Source organism: Dreissena polymorpha, chromosome 6, assembly GCF_020536995.1.
Source record: "Dreissena polymorpha isolate Duluth1 chromosome 6, UMN_Dpol_1.0, whole genome shotgun sequence".
Classification (NCBI taxonomy): Eukaryota; Metazoa; Mollusca; class Bivalvia; order Myida; family Dreissenidae; genus Dreissena; species Dreissena polymorpha.
The window spans coordinates 5,403,661-5,425,664 of NC_068360.1; the positions used below are offsets into that span (position 1 = coordinate 5,403,661).

Sequence of the window (22,004 nt, forward strand, 5' to 3'; positions counted from 1 at the left end):
ATTTCTTTATCCAAATCGCGAGCAAATTGATATCAACCAGATTTTATTAAACAATTTTGCGACATCCACGTAAGCCGACCAGATTTAGTAATCAGTTTTCGCGAGATATTGTGTCAACAACTATAGAGATTTTTGACAACTTTAACGTTCAAGCATTGTCTCCAAGAAATATTTTACATAAATATGACACCGTTTTCGATCATTGTTCCACTGTTTTTAATTGAGATACTTTCACTTCGTCTTGTTTGTCCAAAAACCATCAAAGGAACTGTGAACAGTTACCAAGCCAGGCAAGAAAAGGGCCTCTACCTATCCTCGTTTTGTTTTCATGGTTTGTATTCAATGATCTTTTAATTCATGGTGGATTTGTGGTTTGAAGTTTATGAAGTCTTTCTGCCTATGAGGATGCATTATGTGACGACCTGGGTTTCCTAGGTTAGAATCATGTGTACCAACCACTGCGCTAAGTGGACATCCATCATTAGCTTTATTTTTACATCATTAATGTAAATCAGATAGGGAAATCGTACATAATGCTGGCCTGAAACCTAGTCCATATAATTGACTCCCATACCCTTTGATAATTTTTGCTGTGATTGCACTGGGAGTCCATATGCATCCTTTCATAAACACAACCGCAGTTCTCTGCAGATGATCAGTGTGCATCACTAAACATACATTGTTTGTTACCAATTAAGGAAAGCAATGAATAAACTTTAAAAACACTTTATAATATATTGACCTGAATGTCAACCTGCAGACGTTATCCTTTGCATGCACCCTAAAAATAACACTATTTATAAAAATAACACTATTTATAACAGTGCTCCAGCTAGGCCTAAATTGAAGGGCGCCCCGCCCTGCCCTCCCGAACCTCCGCCCTGCCCATCCTAGGGCCCCCTCCCCCCCTGCCCTTAAAATTTTTTATTTTTTTTTTTACATAATGATGATTGATAAATCTCTTATTACAATACATTGTAATTAATGCATTCCTCATTGTAGACATTATTAGAATTGTTTAATAATAATGGGAATAATATATTATAACAATTCCAGAAACGCCTGCGCGCTCGAAAGTGCCCTTTTGACAAAATACTGTGCGTCCAAAGTGCCCTTTTGACAAAAAATCCCCCCTGCCCTTTTGAAATCCTAGCTGGAGCACTGTATTATAAAGTCTATTCTTGTGGACCTTTTTATGACATTTGGAACAGTGTAAATATTCGAAAATCATTATCAAATTAGGCTACATTACAAGAACAATGTGCAAAATATTGGTTTACTGCCAGTGATTTTTTTTGCCTCAAATTACGGCCTCTTACTTGCTGTTTGCCAATGATAACAAGTAAAAAAAATCCCCAAAGCTGACCAAAATTTACCCTAAAACGATGCCCAACTTTTCCTATAACTTAAAAAATGGTTTATTGAGTTTATTATAAAGCAATTTAATTCCCCAACACTTGTACATTTAAGAAAGCATTTAAACATGCACTAACAAACAATTGGTATATATACTGTTATTTATTGTTAAATATTATATTAATGTTTATTTTTTCCCAATTTCATGGTCTATCAAGCTTTTTTTGCCTCTCAAAAAGGCACAGGCTGTAAAATATAAAGCGAAAAAAAATCACTGATGGCAACCTAATCGATAGCGACACTTTAAGTTGGTAACATTCCAACAGTTTTACATGATGGTGGCAAGAGACGGAAGAGAGTAGGAATGAAAAACAAAGTAAATAAAAAGCAATTATTTTGTGCTTTAATGGTACAATTTGCATGGGTTTGTGGTTAAGACGGGTAAACATTGATAAGTTTTTGCATTTTCAGTGCTCCTTAGACCTTGCATTGGTGATAAAATTGTGCACCTTTGGAAAATAGTCGGTGTTTTTCAACTCTAACAACCCTTTGGGTTAAAAAGCTGAGAGTTTTATTATTGCAACTAGCCTTAGATCAATGACCTCTGGTACACTACTGTCACTAGCTTATTTCTTTCTTCTTGAATTCTATGAGCTTTTATGAGTACACTGGACATACGTACAGCTCATAATTATTATAGCTGGTTATGGGGCAGGTTCCCTTTGGATTGAGAAACATCACAGTGTTTTTACTAAAATTGGGAAATCAGTGTTGTTGTTTTGCTAAAAATTCTACAAAATTGAAACTTAAAGTGTTTTCAGTATTATATTCACTAAGGTTGAACTTACATATATGGATTGGAGATGACGAAAATGTTGAGATCAAAAAAAAAAGAATAGATTATTGTACCTTAACTAAATTGTAAATCTAAGACTACTAAGACTATTTAAGATACTTTAAACAGTGTAGTTCATTAACAGTAGATTCTATAAATTAAACCATTTGAAGCTCTTTGTATGTTTATTAGAGTTTTGCTCTGGGTATAACGGGCTAAATACATGTGCCTTAAGTTTAATCCCAGATTTGCAATCTGCTGACTGTTTCAACTGGCATGGAATTTTTCATTTCTAAGCGGAATGTGTTGTCCCTGATTAGCCTGTGCAAACTGAGCTAGGCTCATTATATCCCTTAAAAAAATGCATTTCCCTTTTCAGGAGATGGGGCTCTGCTGTACACTTTCAACACCACTGTACGAACCTCTGCACACTTTTACATGTTTCTGAAGGAGGATTGGGAAAACATTCTTCCAGACACAGACTGTGTATCACGGTTTCAACAAGCTAGATCAGTCTGTAGGAGACTTTTGTTTTTGTTTTATATTCATAAATATGCGTCCTTCTTGGTTTCATCTGGAATTGTTAAGTTGATACTTTTTATCCCCACGCTTTTTGAAAAAAAGGTGGGGATATTGTGGGTATCTCCGCCGTCTGTCCGTCTGTCTGTCTGTCCGTCCGTCCTGGCCACTATCTCCTCCTACACTAAAAGCACTAGAACCTTGAAACTTACACACATGGTAGCTATGAGCATATGTGCGACCCTGCACTATTTGGAATTTTGATCTGACCCCTGGGTCAAAAGTTATAGCGGTTGGGGTGGGGCCGCGTCAGAAATTATCACTCATTTTTTTAGGTTATTTTACATTTACTTCTTTATTTCTACACCGATTCACTTCAAATTGATACTGGACCTCTCTTATGACAATACGGTCAATCTCAACCATGCATGGCCCCATTCCCAACCCTGGGGCGCCCCGCCCACATAGGCCACACCCACCAAAAATTTCCATTTACTATAATTTTTTCATTTCTACACGGATTCACTTCAAATTGATACTGAACTTTTGTTATGACATTAGGGTCAATCTCAACTATGCATGGCCCCAATCCCAACCCTGGGGCGCCCGCCCACATAGGCCACACCCACCAAAAAATTCCATTTACTATAATTTTTTCATTTCTACACGGATTCACTTCAAATTGATACTGAACTTCTCGTATGACATTAGGGTCAATCTCAACTATGCATGGCCCCATAACCAACCCTGGGGCCCCGCCCACATAGACCACACCCACCCAAAATTGCCTTTACTATAATTTCTTTATTTCTACACCAATTCACTTCAAATTGATATTGAACTTCTCTTATGACAATACAGTCAATCTCAACTATGCATGGCCCCATTACCAACCCTGGGGCGCCCCGCCCACATAGACCACACCCACCCAAAATTGCCTTTTACTATAATTTCTTCATTTCTACACCGATTCACTTCAAATTGATACTGAACTTCTCTTATGACAATACGGTCAATCTCAACTATGCATGGCCCCATTACCAACAATACGGTCAATCTCAACTATGCATGGCCCCATTACCAACCCTGGGGCCCCGCCCACATAGACCACACCCACCCAAAATTGCCTTTTACTATAATTTCTTCTTTTCTACACCGATTCACTTCAAATTGATACTGAACTTCTCTTATGACAATACGGTCAATCTCAGCTATGCATGGCCCCATTACCAACCCTGGGGCACACCTAGGTCAAACATTCGGCGTGGGGATACGCGTCGGCCTCTGCCGCGCCATTTCTAGTTATTTTCTGAATTGAAAGTTGCATTAAATAAAGTTGAAAGTTTGTTTCCCTTTTCATTAACATTTATCAAAGAGACCTGTCCATTTGCTTAAATTTTTATTTTTAATTATAAAGCAAAACTTTAGGTTAACATTACATTGAAAATTGTAACATCACTCTTTACTGATACACAAGTTCAAAATTAGGAAATTAGATCTTTAAAAACTGTGAGTGGTATTACCACTGGCTCTTTTCAGGAATTACAATCAAAATAGGAAAAAATCGAAAATTGAAATAAATATCTGTGTGCCCCTTTCAGATGAGGTTACATCTTCTTTCGGCAATCAAACTGTCACAAACTTTGCCACTCCTCGGGTGTGGTATATAGTGTTTGCAGACGCACACACCTGCCAGGAGTACCCACTCTCCGACCTGGATGATGATAAACTGAACTACCTGTACTATGACATACAGCTGCTCAACCCTGATGCCTTGGGAAATGCCAAAGAACATTTTAGCGATGAGGAAACAGGTACTGTAGTGCTGCTTGTCAAATTTTTGGCTCCATTTAGAATCTCCAAAAGTGTGTTTTTCTCAAATGACAGCCTGGAATTTCTAATTGAATATTTAAAAAAAAATATTATTTTTAATTAACACATTTAAATATATATAAGATAAACCTTAGTTAATATAATATTTAAATTGCTTGTATAAACCAATTTCCAATTTAAGTCAAAACAATGCAATTTTTCCCAATTAAAAAGGCCCCAGTCCCTTTCCCAAGTTAGTGAAAAAAAACTTAAGTGTTAAATGGACTTGTTTACAGTTTAGCAAAATGAATATTGTCAAAAAAATGTTACAAATTCAAAGAAGAATGTATACATTATGTTTAACCCTTTCCCCATAAGAAGTAAAGTGAAAATGGCTTTTGCAACCAGCATAAAACCAGAACAGCCTGCGAGTAACTCTCAGTCTGTTCAGCTTTTATACTGTTTGCTGCTCGTCAGTATCTATGGGTTGGAAATGAAGCCTTAAAAACTTGAATCTAGTAAGAAAGGTTTTAAATTAGATATAACTTTAGAAGGGACTAGAAATGCATGAAAATACGTATCTAAGTGGCAAAGGGTTAATTACGTATTTAAATGGTAACGGGTTAAATACTTATCTAAGTGGTGATGGGTTAAATACCTATCTAAGTTGCAAAGGGTTAACCCTTTGCATGCTGGGAAATTTGTCGTCTGCTTAAATGTCGTCGGCTGAATTTCTAAAATTAGCATTTTCTTCGATTTTTTTCGAAGAATACTATCAGAATAGCAAACAGTTTGGATCCTGATGAGACGCCACATTATGTGGCGTCTCATCTGGATCCAAACTGTTTGCAAAGGCCTTCAAAATTCGGTTCCAGCACTGAAATATGTTAAATATGTATCTAAGTGGTAATGGGTTAAATACATATCTAAGTGGTAAAGGGTTAAATACGCATCTAAGTTGTAAAGGATTAAATATGTATCTAAGTGGTAAAGGGTTAAATACGTATCTAAGTGGCAAAGGATTAAATGTGTATCGAAGGGGTAAAGGGTTAAATATGCATCTAAATGGTAAAGGGTTAAACAAGGGACATAACTCCTCACTGAGAAAAGTGTTAACATTGTTGGCTGATTAATGGATAATCATCCATCAAAATAGGCAAAATTACAAAGCATTAACTGGTTTAACACTTTCCCTAAATAATTTGGAAAATCTGCATTTTACAACCAAAACGCTTGTACTATGGTATTTAAAAGTACAGAATGCGTGGTGCAATTGTAGCGAACTAGCTTTTGGTTGCAGAAGTGCAATGTGTTTATGCTGTGAAAGGCATTAAATTGTAATCAACCAAGGTTATAATAATCGGGGTTCACAATTGAACGTTAATGGATATAAACAAACTGGAATGTGGTGCCTTTCTTCAGATAGCTTTTTAAAACTTTTTTTAATGAATTACAATGAATTACAACATGTGCATAAGAGACAGTTTTTAGCTCCACTGGCCAGAGGCCAGCCGGGCTTATGTCATGGTCCTGTGTCCGCCGTGCGTGCATGCGTCCATGCGTGCGTCCGTGCGTTAACTTTTTTTAAAAACATCTTCTCCTAAACTACAAGTCCAATTCTGATAAAACTTCTCACAAATGTTCCTGGGGTGAACCTCTTTCAAATTTGTTCAAATTATGCCCCTTGGGTCAAATTTGACCCCGCCCCGGTGTTCAATAAATTGAACATATGCTTATATAAAGCCTTTTTTGTGCAAACTTTAAAAATCTTATTGTCCATAATCATTGGACCTAGTGCTACCACATTTGGCATGTAGTGACATTTAATAGTTCTCTACTTATGTTCATCATGAGCAATTTCTCCTTTTTGAAACCGGAAATCCTGTTTTCAAAATGAAAACAAACTCTTCAGAAGGAGTTATGATCTATTGGAATGTCAGATGGAAAAAGTAAAGGAAAGTTAGGTCAAGCTAATTGTTTGTCATGATATCTCTTAAAACCTCACGCCATATGCAAGTAGTGTTGCCATGATCGCAACATCTTGATGAATTATAATTCAATATTTTGTCTCATAAACATTTACTTTGTTTAACAAACAACCCCTACAAAGTTATCATTCCTACTGCCTTTCGGCACCTCATGAACCTGAAAAACTCGTAACTTTATGTTTCCTCAGACAAATGTACAATAAACAATTTCTTCACCACGTTAACAATCCTGCTACACTCACTAATGCCTCAAAAATTAAGTAAAGTTCAGGTGATCTACGTCATTAGGTATTTTGCATATGTCATGAACGATATAAGTAATAGAAACTTTAAAACCTACAAACACTTTTTGAAATTTTGGAAAAAGATTCATGATTGAATGAAGGAACTTTCATTAATCTTGTAGAACATGCATAGATTTGATCTTCAGCATCTAAAAATATGTGAAATAGAAAGAACGACAATATCTTTTGGAGAGATAAATGTACCTACGTTATAAGCAAAGGACCAATGCGACAATTCCCGGGCTTTTAAGTCTGTTTAGTTAACACCGTAGTAACGTTTTCCATATATAAAAATGCTCACCCTTCCAACTTTAAGCGCCCAGTGGGACGAGGGATAGAAAGAGAAAGTCACATGCTTAAGTACATTTCAACCCATGCGCATTGCACGCTTTTTTCGCATAAAAAAACAGTGGAGCGATACAGGGCCATCACGGCCCTCTTGTTTATACTGCTTAGGGTGATGCAAAATACATCAGAATTAGTTTATTGTCCCCTACCGGTTTCACCGGAGGGGACTTATGGTTTATACTCCGTCAGTCAGTCAGTCTGTGAGTCAGTCTGTCTGTCACACTTTTCTGGATCCTGCGATAACTTTAAAAGTTCTTAATAATTTAATGAAACTCGCAACATGGATAGATGGCAATATGGACATAATGCACGTCATTTCATTTTGTTCCTACGTCAAAAATTGTGGTTGCTATGGCAACCAAAAAAAAATTCTGAAAATGGTGGAATTTCTGACAATGGTGGAGCCGGTAGGGGACCATATTGCTTGACAATAGCCTTGTTGGATAAGCCTGTATTCATGGCCAATAATTCAATAAGTAACTTGAAGGTCGCCGTGGTGTTATGGATATGGTGTCCGCCTAGCGACCAGGAGGTCACGGGTTCGATCCCCGCTGTGGGAGGCTGGGAGCGTTCTTTCGATCTCCCATATAGACACCAAGTACTGGTTCTAGGCCCAGGAAACGGACTCGAGAGCATTTCAAATAAGTAGGAATTACTTTCTATGCAATCGAGCTAAAATAAATAGGTTTAAACTAATAAGTAACTCATTCAAGTACACAGGCTGCAAGCAACGTGAAATATTGGCACCTTTTTCAGACGTATTTAATTATTTATTCTTTAATCTTAAGATATCGGCACAAACTGCAAGTAAAACTTCTTTTTTGCACTAAAGATCTTTACAAAGGTATTTATGTAAGATATTTGCAAAAATAAAGTTCTTTACAGTGTGTTTACATATTGTCCAATCCATGTGTAAACCCCTGTGAATCCTGTTTATCCTGCACCATGGTAGCATAAAAAATGTAGTCAATTTATGAAAACAAACTTTGAAAAAATCATGGTGAGTATTTTGAAGGTTTTCCTCCATGTCCCAGGTTTGTTGCCTTTCTACCAGCTGCTGTCCCTGGCATACTTACATTATAACAGGCCAACATTTTACAAAACCAGGATCTCAAATGTTTCCATTTCTTCCATTTCCAGGCCCCTGTGCAGACACTTCCGTTCCTTCCAGGGATGTTGCTGTTCCACCATTTACTGGTCCTGGTCTACTTTGTCCTAGGCTTTATCTGCACGCCACGTATCGTTGAGCCCCTCAGTAGTTGGGGACCACTGAATGCATGTGCATAAAGTGTTGTATCTGGTAAGCCTGCGCAGTCCAGACAGGCTAATAAAGGAACATGGATGACACTTTCCTTCTTAACTGGATTTTCGTTTGAATAAATATGCGCAGGCTAGTGTGGGACGACACTTTCTGCACATGCATTAAGGCCAGTTGTCCCAGAACTAGGTTCAAGTAGCTTTCACTACTTTGCTTTAGCATGACAAGGATTTCGAAGGTTTCTTCCATTTCTAGGATTATTGCGGTTTTACTAGGTACTGGCTCTGGCCTACTTTGTCCTGGGCTGTATCTGCGTCCCCCGTCTTGTTGAGCCCTTCAGTAGTGGGTGACTGCTAAATGCCTCCTTCATTGGTTGAGAGCTCCAGATAAGGTTTTGTGAAATTCTTAAATTACTACCAGATTTTAAAAAAGAATTCTTAACTCTGAAATTTTATTCTTAACGTTACTACTAAGTTTTGGAAAATAATTCTTATTTTTTCTAAATGACCTAAAAATAATTTATAATGGTTATTTTCATGCAAAAAAAATCAAAATAAACATACTAGCAACTTTATTTATACGAGTTCAACAGTGTCTTTTCAGTATTGTACACTTTTATTTTTCAAAAACCTTCAAATGCCCAAACTGTGCTTAGATTGCATGCCTTAGATGAATTTTTACATATTTCACAAGTAAAACTGGTCTCCCCTTCAAACTTTTCAACAATTAGCCACGGGACTTGTCCCTTCCACTCGTTCAATGTTTTTTTTTGTGTTTAAGTTTGGACCCGTCGTGTCGCGTTTTTGTTTAGCTTTTCCGACTGTGTCAGCAACTGAACATACAACATCGTATAAGATCTTTTCTATAATGTCTTTCTAAACATTTAACTTCCGCTCACTTTGCGTACAATATGTTAAAAGCGTGTTTTTGGACGCTTTGCAGTTTTTTAGGACGTTCTCTGGGCGCCGCCATTGTTTTTTTACAGATAGACTGTATACGCCGCTTTTATTGGAAAAAATGCGCTTTGTTAAACAAACCCGATAACCATTCTATATAAGCACCGCAAAGATCTTTAATACGCGCAAAGAACTCAATAAAAATCGATACGAACCGATGTAAAAATAATATTCGTAACCTGATTTTGTAATTCTTAATGGTACGACAAGATTTTAAAATAAATACGTAACGGACTTGGAAATAATTCGTTATTACAAAAATACGACCCTTATCTGGAGCTCTGGACGTTTGTTTGTTCCAGGTTTGTTGAGGTTCTGCCAGCTTCTGGCTCTGGCCTACTTTGTTCTGGGATGTATCTGCGTCCCCCATCACGTTGAGCCCTTCATTAGTGGTCGGGGGACTGCTAAATGGCTCCTCCTCCTTCAGTGGTTAACTGACGTTTGTTTGTTCCAGGTTTGTTGAGGTTCTACCAGCTTCTGGCTCTGGCCTACTTTGTCCTGGGCTGTATCTGCGTGCCCCGTCTCGTTGAACCTTTCAGTAGCGGGGGACCCATGCAGCTTGTGATCCAGCTGCTCAGTGTCAGTACAGGGCTACAGGCGGTCGGCGCCTTCATCATGATGATGCACCTGAGAAAGTGAGCCTTTTGATTTTTATGCCCCCAAAGGAGTGCATATTGTGATCGCACCGTCCGTCTGTCAGTCCGTCCGTCCGTCTGTCTGTCCGTCACACTTTGCATTGAGGTTTCGAAAAATGATCATAACTTCTATGTCACTTCAGATGTAACATTCATATTTGGTATGCATGTATATATGGACAAGGCCTTTCAATACGCACACAAATTTTGACCCCCTTGACCTTGAACTAAGGGTCCATGTTTAGGTTTCGAAAAATGCGTTAAGGTTTCGAAAAATACTCATAACTGCTATCAAAGCATTTATCGGGGGCATATGTCATCCTATGGAGACAGTTCTTGTTTTGCTTTGCTGTAAATTATTGTTTGATTCAGTGTCAAATCATATTATCATTTCATGAGTGATCATATTTAAAATTGTTTTTAGAAGCAGAGGCACAGGGGTATTGAGTAACGCTGGCTACATATGGCATTAGACCCATTTTTCATGACGAGGGGCATATGCATTATTATTTTTGTGTGTTTTGTAAGAATTTATATCAGTTAAGTTGTTGCCACAAGTCACATTGCATGAGAGGCTGCATGTGTGATGCTACACGGCAAAACCAAGGAGACTAATAAGACTCGATTCTCCTGTTACACATTATTGGTCTTATGCCCTTTGTAAAGCCGACCCATTCCAAAACAGAAATTGTAAAAGTTCCCTATTTGGCTGGGAGAACAAATCCCTATTTTTTATGCCCCCGGATCGAAAGATCAGGGGTATATTGTTTTTGGCCTGTCTATCATTGTATGTGTGTGTGTGTGTCCCAAAACTTTAACCTTTTTCATAACTTTTTCAATATTGAACATAGCAACTTGATATTTGGCATGCATGTGTATCTCATGGAGCTGCACATTTTGAGTGGTGAAAGGTCAAGGTCATCCTTCAAGGTCAAAGGTAAAAAAAAAAATTAAAAAAAACTTTAACCGTCTTCATAACTTTTGCAATTTTGAACGTAGCAACTTGATATTTGGCATGCTTGTGTATCTCATGGAGCTGCACATTTTGAGTGGTGAAAGGTCAAGGTCATCCGTCAAGGTCAAAGGTCGAAAAAAAAATCAAAGCGGCGCATTAGGGGTCATTGTGTTTCTGACAAACACATCTCTTGTTTATTTATTTTTTTAAGTGTATTATGATTATTTTATCTAAAATATATAAAAACTTAAATATCTTAGCTTTTCAATTTTTAATATCTCCCTTTAACTAATTTTACAATAATATTATAATTTGAACACTGAAGTATTCACTGTAAAATGAATAGATGAGTTTAAGGAAAAATACAGTGATCAAGAACAGTAACTGTTTATAGTCTTCTTTTTTAATTACCTCCCTTTCTCTCATTTCCATACATGTTATTCTCTGCAGCATAACTCCAACACTATATAACTAATTGATCCTTGAAATATAAATAGATGGCACAAGTTCCATGTTTTACAAATATTATTCTACTCTCTTAAACAAATGTCATACAAGCAAACACATTTCGGCGGGGATTTGGCACTACTGTGACAAGCTCTTTTTTCAATTACATCAAACAAATTATAACTAGAATTCATATGATTTTGTTCTTCTAATTTGTGGATTCTGAAGAATTATGATCACTTGTTTCTTTTCAAAATCAGTGGACTTTTCGTGCCAAAAAATACAATACAAAAATTGCATTTGTCCCAAAAAGGCCAAGAAAAGGCCTGAAAAGAAAAACTCTCAATACTTCTAAAGATAATAGGCAAAACTTCAGAACATAGCCATGAATTTCCTATTTCCATTTTTAAAAGAGTCGTTGTGTTTCCTGTTTCAGATATTCCAGGGATGGAATTGGATCACCAATGTTTGAAATGCTCTCCGAATGTAAGTTATGTTGGTGGAATATTAGAGTTTTAGATAAGAATTTATGCTTGAATTATACCCTCTGCAAAGAATAAGAAGTGCTTGCTCTTGATCCATACTGAATGTTTTCCCACTTCAGAGATTTTTTTGCCCACTTAGGAAAAGTACTGTTACCAGCCCGATTGGGAAAAATTTGCAGGAAAACCCCTTAAATTGGGAAAATTTGTGTCTATACATTGGGAAATTGGTGTATTTTAAACTTTGCCCTCAAATACTTTAAAATTGATGACGAAGTGTTGGCAAGTTATCAATATTATTTACTTAGGTTCAAGCCATAGAGCTGCATGGAGAAACTAACTAAATGTTGCATTTTATTGATAAAAAAGAACCAAAAAAACAACAACATTCAATTGAGAATTTTTTGGACAGAAATTGGAAAATTCTTATTTTTTTCCAATTGGGGAATTGCAGTTTTCTGGTACTTTATAAAGAAGGAAACAAATTGCTGAAATTACTTGGCAGAAGCCATCAGCATGATGAGATAGATTGTCTTGGCAGAAGCCATCAGCATGATGAGATAGATTGTCTTGCACAAGAAATATGTATCTGGGTCCAAGCTCTTAGTCTAAATTCAAGGACAAAGGTCAACTTTGGGTATTTTCATTTACCTTCAAAAAGTGATCTGCATGATAAAAAAGTGTGTGGCAAATAGGAAGCAGATTTCCTGGACCAAGGTAAAGGTCATAATTCAAGATCAAATGTCAAATGAAGGAAATAAATATTTAACCCTTTACCACTTAGATATGTATTTTGACGTATTTGTAGTCTTAGCAAGTTAAATTGAATTAAAAACCTTTCTTACTGGATTCAAGTGTTAAACACTTCATTCCAACCCTAAAATACTGATGAGCAGCAAACAGCATAAAAACTGAACAGACTGCAAGTTAATCGCAGGCTGTTCTGGTTTTATGCTGTTTGCACATAGCCTCACTTTGCTTCTGAGTGTGAAAGGGTTAACACTGTATCTAGAGCATAGCTTTGTCCTGCATAAATGGATTTAAGGATTACAAGGTAAAAGTTATCAGCATTATGAGACAGAGTGTCAGAGGACAAGAACCAGGTCACTAGGTCTAAGGTCAGCGTCACAAGTCAAGGTCAACGTTCAAAATATAGTCTTGAGCAAATTTAAGATTTTGACAAACATTTTTATTCGTTAGAAGCATACTGAATATACCTTCACTTTAACTCCACTAAGTCCCTCAGTCAAAGTTCAAGGTCATAATTTTAGGTCTAAGGTTAAAAAACAGAACACAATTAATAGTTTGTCCAATTTATACCTGCATACATTTTTTGTTTCTGACAGACATATCTTTGTGACAATCAGACTCTTGTTGTGTACTGATTTCTGGTTTGTTTGCAGTTTTTGATGTGCTCTCCCAGTTTGCCATGCTGTACATGTTGCTGAGTTTGAGCCTGGGCTGGACCCTGGGGACCACACAGCGCCACAATACACACCTGAAAATGATACGCAAGAAACCGGCTGCAAAGGTGGTCGCAATATTGGCTGTAATCCAGGTAGCAATAATTCTTCATGGCCTAGTATGAGTGTTTTTTAGCTCTGCTGTTTTCAGAGAAAACCTGAGGTATTGTCATAGCCAGCTCGTTGTGTCGTCCGCCCTCTGACGTCCGCTTGGTGCTTAAACCTTGACATTTTGTTCTAAAATCAAAGTGCTTCCACCTACAACTTTGAAACTTCATATGTAAATTCACCTTGACACGCCAAATCCATTTTTGGGTCACTAGGTCAAAGGTCAAGGTCACTGTGACCCAGGGCTATAGATAATTTTTGGGGTATATTGGGTAATCAACCCCTGTTTTTGACAATAGGAGTTTTAGCAAATATTTTAACCCCCTACTTTTAAGCTTAATTGGGTTTTTTACCCTAGGTTTTTTTAACTCAATTGAGTAATTTAGGAAATGACAAATATAATATAATAAAAATCTACTAAGGTTACTATATTATTTATACAAATGGTATTCAAAAAGGTACCTGTACATAACAACAAACAATTACTGAATTTTGGATCAAAGTTCATTCATTTTTGCGTTGAATAAGACCGAGTCTGTTAAATTGCTGCACAATTGATGAAGTTCAAAGCGACGCACCTCGTTTTTGGGTCCTTTTTAGTTGAATACCTTGAAAATTAAAGTAGAAATCGGACGGGTCTATGAATAGTTACAATAATACCCCCAAAGATTGATAACCGCTGGAAAGACTGCCTTCTTTTCTACATAGGACGGCATATAAACTATCTGGTACATTTTTGTACGTAAAATAACTTGTCTAAAAATACGCCCGGTGTTTGTAAGAATTGCGTTTCGTGACGCAAGTTTTTTTACGGGAATTACCTTGTTAAATTTGTATTTGCGTTTTTGTACGCTTTATTGTGAATTTAATTACGTTTTTAGTTATTTGAATTGCGTAATAACGCAAATACGCTTTTTATCTATAGCCCTACTGTGACCTTTAAAAAAAAAACTGACAAGCTTTCATTTATTCAAAACTACACCCTCAGTCGAGCGTGGCACCCGTTATATGGTGCTCTTGTTTAATTTAAGCCTCGTTCTGGTAAAACAGGGCTTAATAAATGTGTCTGGGGTATGTCAAGGAACATCTCAAGGAATATCTCATAGTAATTAGTTAAGATAATTAAGTTTAGGGTATACTATTACACTGAATATGCAATAAATACAGAGGAACATTGACACATTTAGTTGCAAGTCTAGAAAACACACAGAGTTCCAGATTGTATATTAATAAGAAAACTAAATACAATATCTAATAAAGCAGTTCTTATTCTCTGCTTTTTCACCCAGTTACTTCCCTTGATATGCACTGCCTATTATCCGTTTTCTGCCATTTTGTTTGTTAATCTGTTTTCACATATTTAAAAAACCATCTAAGTACACACATATTAACCCTTCTCACGAATGTTCACCCTGTTACATCCCTTGACATTCACTGCCTCTTTCTTGTTTTTATTCCTTTTTTGTCAACTGTTTTGACATCATTAAAATCACTTGCTGGTTAACATATATGAATAAAAAGAACAACTTGCGATTGCACTTCGTAAAATAAATGAACAAAAAAATAAACTTGCGAGACATTGGCAAAATAAACAAAAGATAGTGGGTATTGTTAATTATCGTTAGATTTAAAAGACAAACAACAAAGTTTACACAAATATTTACCTTTTCTAGGACAGCCTGTTTCTATGGGTAAGCTGATTATGCAATAAATGCAGTGAATTATTGACACTTTGAAGAAGCAGGTCCAAAAAACACTTGAGTTTAACAGATTGTGTATTAATTTCCTAGGGCAGCCTGTTTCTATGGGAGCAGTACCAGGACCAGACTCACAGATTATACCACGCCCACCGGACACTTGCAGGCTCTGCCCTCCTGGTTCTACGTATAGTGCTAGCGGGGTTGTTTGGGTGGAACCTTTACACCACAGTGTCCAGCGAGCGTAGTATTATGAAAAGAGAGTTTTATGTATCATTTACAAAGGTAAGTAGAATGAAACGACCCATTTTTGGAAAGTGGAAGTTCCATGTTTAGTTTGAAACTATTTATTGAAGCTCTAATTGCATGGAAAGCATTAGGCTTATTGAAACGTTCTTGATTCCCATTCCTAGGTAGAATCAGTACTTGGTGGCTATGGGAGATCTAAAAAACTCCCACAGTGAAGATTGACACTGTGACCTTGTGACCTACAATGTATTTGTCACTAGGCAAACACCATATCCGCTACACCACAGCGACCTTCATAAGTTAAATGTATTATTAACTATTAAAGCATTTTCTTGAATTTACTGCATGGTTTATTTTGCAACTTTGCATTACACGTTTTAATTTAACTTTTTCTAAAATAAGGATTAACGGTATAATATATATAATCAGTAAGGAATCAATATTTATTTTTACACCCTGTTTTACAAAACCTTTCGTTTGTCACAATTGAGTCTAAGAAAACTGGGCATAATGCATGTGCATAAAGTGTCGTCCCAGATTAGCCTGTGCAGTCCACACAGGCTAATCAGGGACAACACTTTCCGGCTTAATTGGATTTTTACCAAGAAGAGACTTCATTTAAACAAAAAATGTCATAAAGCGGAAAGTGTAGTCCCTGATTATTATGTGCATACTGCACAGGCTAATCTGGGACAACACTTTACACACAAGCATTATGCCCAGTTTTCTCAGAACACGACTCAATTGTATATGAGCCAAGCCCATGCTCTGAGAACATGGTGCTTAATGCATGTGGGTTAAATGTTGTCCCAGATTAGCCTACGCAGACTTGTTGAAACTTGCGTTTTAGTAAGAAGACAGTTCACGCAAAAATATCATAAAAGCAGAAAGTGTCTTCCCAGATTATTCTGTGCAGACTACATACTGTAGGCTCATCTCAGACAATCTTAACCCTTCACCACTTTGATAAGTATTTTGAAGCATTTGTGGACCCTAAGAAAGTTATATTTAATTTAAGACCTTTCTAATTAGATTCAAGTTTTTAAGGCTTCATTTCCAACCCTTATATACTGATGAGCAGCAAACAGAATAAAACCTGAACAGAAAGCGAGTTACTGACTGTTCTGGTTTTATCCTGTTTGCACATAGCTATTTTCACGTAGCTTCTAAGTGGGAAAGGGTTAAAAACACATGCATACAACCCAATTTTCCCAGAGCAAGTGTCGTGCTGACGTTGCGGTGTATATTGGAGAGATGTATTTCAGAGCTGCATGCTGTGGTTCCTGTCATACCCAGTGATTGTGATTGTGGCCGGGCTCTTCTCAGAATATCTTAGATACAAAGTAAGCTATCTAGTCTGATACATTCTTAATATCATTAGCTATGAAGTCCATAAATGAAATTTAGCAGAAATTGTTTCAAATAAACAAATAACATTGCAAAGTACAAGAATTTTTTTTGATTTGGTTGAAATATTGTTAATGAACATTTGGTAATTCTTATTGGTATACTAGTAGTTTCTGTAAATGGATTCGTATCAAAGGTTTATGGTGTATATTCAATTCATACCATGGGTTTTAAATATGAGTTTTATTCAATCATGCCTTCCTTATAAATGAATGAAACAAAGATTTTTGTTTTCATTAATACATATGCCTTGTGATTATTTTCATTATGTTCTATTAACATTATGGGGTCTGGAAGTTATATAGGCTCATATAGAAATAGTTGATTTAGTATTGAAACTTGGATCGGATCACTTAATTGACACACTAATAGAATGCTTTCTGCTTAAGTGTTTGTATATTAAACTGGTATTTTGCAATGCTTAGTTTTTCTTTTTTGTAACAAACTTGTCTTACAAAGTACCAAAATATTTTTCATTATACATCATTCAAACCTATGTGCAAAGAAGAAGTGGTATACTGTATTGTTTTGCTGGATGACTGTAGACCAGTTTGTCTTGTCGGTATACCAGTTTGTTTCCGATCCATAACTTGTCAACAAATTGACCGGTTGGCTTGATACCTCACATGTGCATTGGCCTGGACAGTAGATGACCCCTATTGAAATTGGGGTCACCAGGTCAAAGGTCAAGTCAAAGGTCAAGGTCACTATCACACTAAGTGTGAAAATCGTTTCCGATCAATAACTCGTCAACCAATTGACCGATTGGCGTGTGAAAATTGTTTCTGATCAATAGCTCGTCAACAAATTGACCTATTTGCTTGATACTCGCATGTTCATTGGCCTTTACAGTAGAGGATCCCTATTAAAATTGGGGTCACCATATCATAGGTCAAGGTAACTATCACACAAAGTGTGAAAATTGTTTCCGATCAACAACTCGTCAACAAATTGACTGATTTGCTTGATACTTCACATGTGCATTAGCCTTGGACAGTAGATGACCCTATTGAAATTGGGGTCACTAGATCTTAGGTCAAGGTCACTTTCACACAAAGTGTGAAAATTGTTTTCGATCAATAACTTGTCAACGAATTGACTGATTTGCTTGATACTTCACATGTGCATTGGCCATAGATGACCCCTATTGAAATTGGGATCACACATTCAAAGCCTTGTTTGTGGGGCATATGTCTCCAACTCCGGAACAATTGTTATCCGTTATATTGTTTGCAAATACATAAACTGATGTTCCCTTATCAATTCAACTTATAATGTGTATACATTTGTGATATGATTATTACAACTTGTATTCATAGTACATGCGGCGTTGATAGGCACTTGTCACAACTGTGACAAATTTTAGTTTCCTATTATGTTTTTGGAAACAGCATTGGATAAAGGTAGCCATATATGTCTATACTGAGCCAAGGTTATTATATGGCATCTATTCATCTCAATCATGCATATTATTGTATTTATATAGCTGAGGAAGATCAAGTAAAACTTAAATTTACATTTTCTGGTCATGTTTATCAATATTGGGAATTACCAAATGGAATTTCTTTTGCCCCCAAGAATTTTCACTGAACTTATGAAACCATTTTTGCTGCATTGCGAATGTGTGGCCATTCTAATTCTGGTTTAAAACTGATGATTCCTTAGGATTGGATAAAGGTAGCCATATATGTCTATAAGGCGCCCACGTCATGGTGACCGTATGACAGCGAAAAATTCCATAAAATCAAAAGTGTTTTCCTTGAGTAACCTGTGCGTACTGCACAGGCCAATGTGGGATAACTCTTTATGCACATGCATTTTGTCCAGTTTTTACCAGAACAAGTCTCAAATAAAGAAGGATAACACTAGTGCTTGATTTAATTCACACAAAATCAAAGTGTTTACTGCTTTTATGCGGGGTTTTTCCCATTTTAATTGCAGATAATAACAATGTCTGTGGTATTATGTTGCAGATAATGACAATGTATGTGGTGTTATGTTGCAGGTAATGACAATGTCTGTGGTGTTATGTTGCAGATAATAACAATGTCTGTGGTGTTATGTTGCAGATAATAGCAATGTCTGTGGTGTTATGTTGCAGATAATAGCAATGTCTGTGGTGTTATGTTGCAGATAATAGCAATGTTTGTGGTATTATGTTGCAGATAATAACAATGTCTGTGGTATTATGTTGCAGATAATAACAATGTATGTGGTATTATGTTGCAGATAATAACAATGCCTGTGGTATTATGTTGCAGATAATAACGATGTATGTGGTGTTATGTTGCAGATAATAACAATGTCTATGTGTTATGTTGCAGATAATAACAATGTCTCTGGTGTTATGTAGCAGATAATAACAATATCTCTGTTGTTATGTTGCAGATAATTACAATGTCTGTGGTGTTATGCCAGTCCTTAGCAGTGGTGCTCCTATACCGGCTGTTCTTGTCTCGCAGTCTCTACTGGGAGGTGTCCGCTCTCTCCAGCACGCTGCCTCTGAGAATGGACAAGACCATGAGCCTTAAAATATACTCCTGATCTTCCTATATATGAGCCATGCTCTGTTAAAAGGAGGTTAATGCATGTGTGTAAAGTGTCATCCCAGATTAGCCTGTCCGCACAGCTAATCAGGGACAAAAAATTCCGCTTAAAAATGATTTTTGCATAAAAGAGACTTCCTTAAAGCGAAAAATATCATTAAAGCGGAAAGTGTCGTCCCTGATTACGCACATGCATTAAACCCCCTTTTCTCAGAGCACAGCCCATTTGTATATATATATATACTGTTCAATCATTAATGTTTGTGGGACATTAAATTTTGTTAGATTCTCTGAGAATTTACAAGATATCTAACGATATATTTATATATATATATATGTACTGATCTGCATATTTTCATGTACTGTAAAGTCATTATTATTTGTTGGACATAACTTGTCGTTTATATACTGTTATCATTATAAATGTAAATAATTATTGATGTGAACATGTTTTTCATTCATATACTGTTAAATTATAAAAATTTGTGGTCTAAGGAGCTTTGTTGATACGACCCCTGATCTGCTAATGTTTATTAGCCTTTTGTGGTCTAAGGAGCTTTGTTGATACGACCCCTGATCAGCTAATGTTTATTAGCCTTTGGTGGTCTAAGGAGCTTTGTTGATACGACCCCTGATCTGCTAATGTTTATTAGCCTTTTGTGGTCTAAGGAGCTTTGTTGATATGACCCCTGATCTGCTAATGTTTATTAGCCTTTTGTGGTCTAAGGAGCTTTGTTGATACGACCCCTGATCTGCTAATGTTTATTAGCCTTTTGTGGTCTAAGGAGCTTTGTTGATACAACCCCTGATCTGCTAATGTTTATAAGCCTTTTGGGGGGAAAATCAGGGCTTGATGCATGTGCACAGGCTTATAAGGGATAATAGTTTGTGATTAACCCTTTGCATGCTGGGAAATTTTTCATCTGCTAAAATGTCTTCTGCTGAATTTCTAAAATTAGCATTTTCTTCGATTTTGTTTCAAAGAATACTATCAGAATAGCAAACAGTTTGGATCCTGATGAGACGCCACGTTCTGTGGCGTCTCATCTGGATTCAAACTGTTTGCAAAGGCCTTCAAATTTCGGTTCCAGCACTGAAAGAGTTAAATCAAACTTTTTGTTTAAATGCAGTATCTTTAAAACAAAAATCCACTCTTAGCAGAAAGTGTCATCCCTGATCAGTCACTTCAGACTGCCATGGCTAATTGAGGGTAAAACTTAACACATTTGCATGTAGCCTTGTTTTCCTATAGTGCGATTGGTAGTTTACATAATTCATGTACCATGTTAATTCTCATCATACCATAGATTGCAAGCGTTTTTGTATTTTACACGAGTTTTGTGTTAATTATGCCCAAGGTTGCAGATGTTAATGTATTATACAATGTATATAATTATGTAAATACTTGTTATTTATTCTATAAGGTAAATGGCTATTATGTCCAGATGTTGTTTGTTTTTGAGATTGTTCAGACTCATATTTTGATATTTTATGTTGTCCTCGCTGATATTTTGTGATCTGCTGTTAATTGTTAGATATTCAAAAGGCCTTTCTTCAGAAATGTGTTAAGGCAAAAACCCGCAGTTGGCAATTGCTTTGATTAGTTAAAATTAATGTTCTATATTAAGTTATAAATTACTTTAGAGCTAAAACTAGCACAAAGTATGTTGATATGTAGAACTAGTAGACACAGGGGTACGCCAGGTTTGGACATTTGATACACCTGTACTTTAACCCTTCACCACTTATAAATGAATTTTCACGCATTTGTAGTCCCTTGGAAAGTTATACTTAATTTAAGATCTTTCTAACTAAATTCAAGTTTTTAAGGCTACATCTTAAAATCTTAGATACTGATACGCATCTTATAACAGCATAAAACCTGAACAGACTGCGAGTTACTTCCAGGCTGTTCTGGTTTTGTGCTGTTTGCACATGGCCATTTTCTTTTTCCTTGTTAGTCCGAAAGGGATAACAAATTGCAATAGGTCTGATTGATAACCGAGGTGTATGTGACTCATTTGGGGTACAGTAAATGTCTGTTTGTTGCAAGAAATCTGACCAACACTTATGTTTGGAACTGAACCTCAGCTTTTGTTTGTATTCGAGTCTGAGTTTGTGCTCTTGGCTACATTCAATGATATTTGAAAGTATAAGTTTGAATCTGCTCAATTTATATTGAAATATTGACCCTTTGCATGCTGGGAAATTTGTCGTCTGCTAAAATGTTGTCTGCTGAATTTCAAAAATTAACATTTTCTTCTATTTTTTTTCAAAGAATACTATCAGAATAGCAAACAGTTTGGATCCTGATGAGACGCCACATTCTGTGGCGTCTCATCTGGATCCAAACTGTTTGCAAAGGCCTTCAAAATTCGGTTCCAGCACTGAAAGGGTTAAGACAGATATTTTGCAACAAGATTTTGAAGCTTTCTGTCATTTTTCATCATTTATTCAAGTGGGATATATAACTTGTGAATATTTAAACAAGTAAAGGAAAACAAACCTTTGACTGTCCATCCTACCCTACTTATTTTTGCTGATGTTTGTGGAAAAAAATCATTTTTTGACTAAGTGCATGTATTAAAGACTATATATCCCAGTGGGTTTCATGACATAAAAACACTGTCTTATAGAAATTATTTTATGAATATAATGT

General features: G+C 36.4%; 1 protein-coding gene across 2 annotated transcripts in view; it reads left to right on the forward strand.

The window, feature by feature from the left end:
* Nucleotides 1–21,632, forward strand: part of LOC127836179 (integral membrane protein GPR180-like) — a 30,679-nt gene extending 9,047 nt beyond the window's left edge. The window contains exons 1-9 of one of the 2 annotated variants that reach the window (XM_052362661.1): nucleotides 11–331; nucleotides 2,571–2,708; nucleotides 4,312–4,524; nucleotides 9,811–9,991; nucleotides 11,830–11,879; nucleotides 13,279–13,433; nucleotides 15,237–15,428; nucleotides 16,658–16,735; nucleotides 19,188–21,630. In XM_052362661.1, coding sequence (XP_052218621.1) covers nucleotides 184–331; nucleotides 2,571–2,708; nucleotides 4,312–4,524; nucleotides 9,811–9,991; nucleotides 11,830–11,879; nucleotides 13,279–13,433; nucleotides 15,237–15,428; nucleotides 16,658–16,735; nucleotides 19,188–19,343 — 1,311 coding nt within the window. In that variant the 5' untranslated portion in view covers nucleotides 11–183 and the 3' untranslated portion in view covers nucleotides 19,344–21,630. Of the gene's footprint in view, nucleotides 1–10; nucleotides 332–2,570; nucleotides 2,709–4,311; nucleotides 4,525–9,810; nucleotides 9,992–11,829; nucleotides 11,880–13,278; nucleotides 13,434–15,236; nucleotides 15,429–16,657; nucleotides 16,736–19,187 lie in introns of those variants that run through there. The other variant, XM_052362662.1, reaches the window with a different exon arrangement.
* The last annotated feature ends 372 nt before the right edge of the window (nucleotides 21,633–22,004 follow it).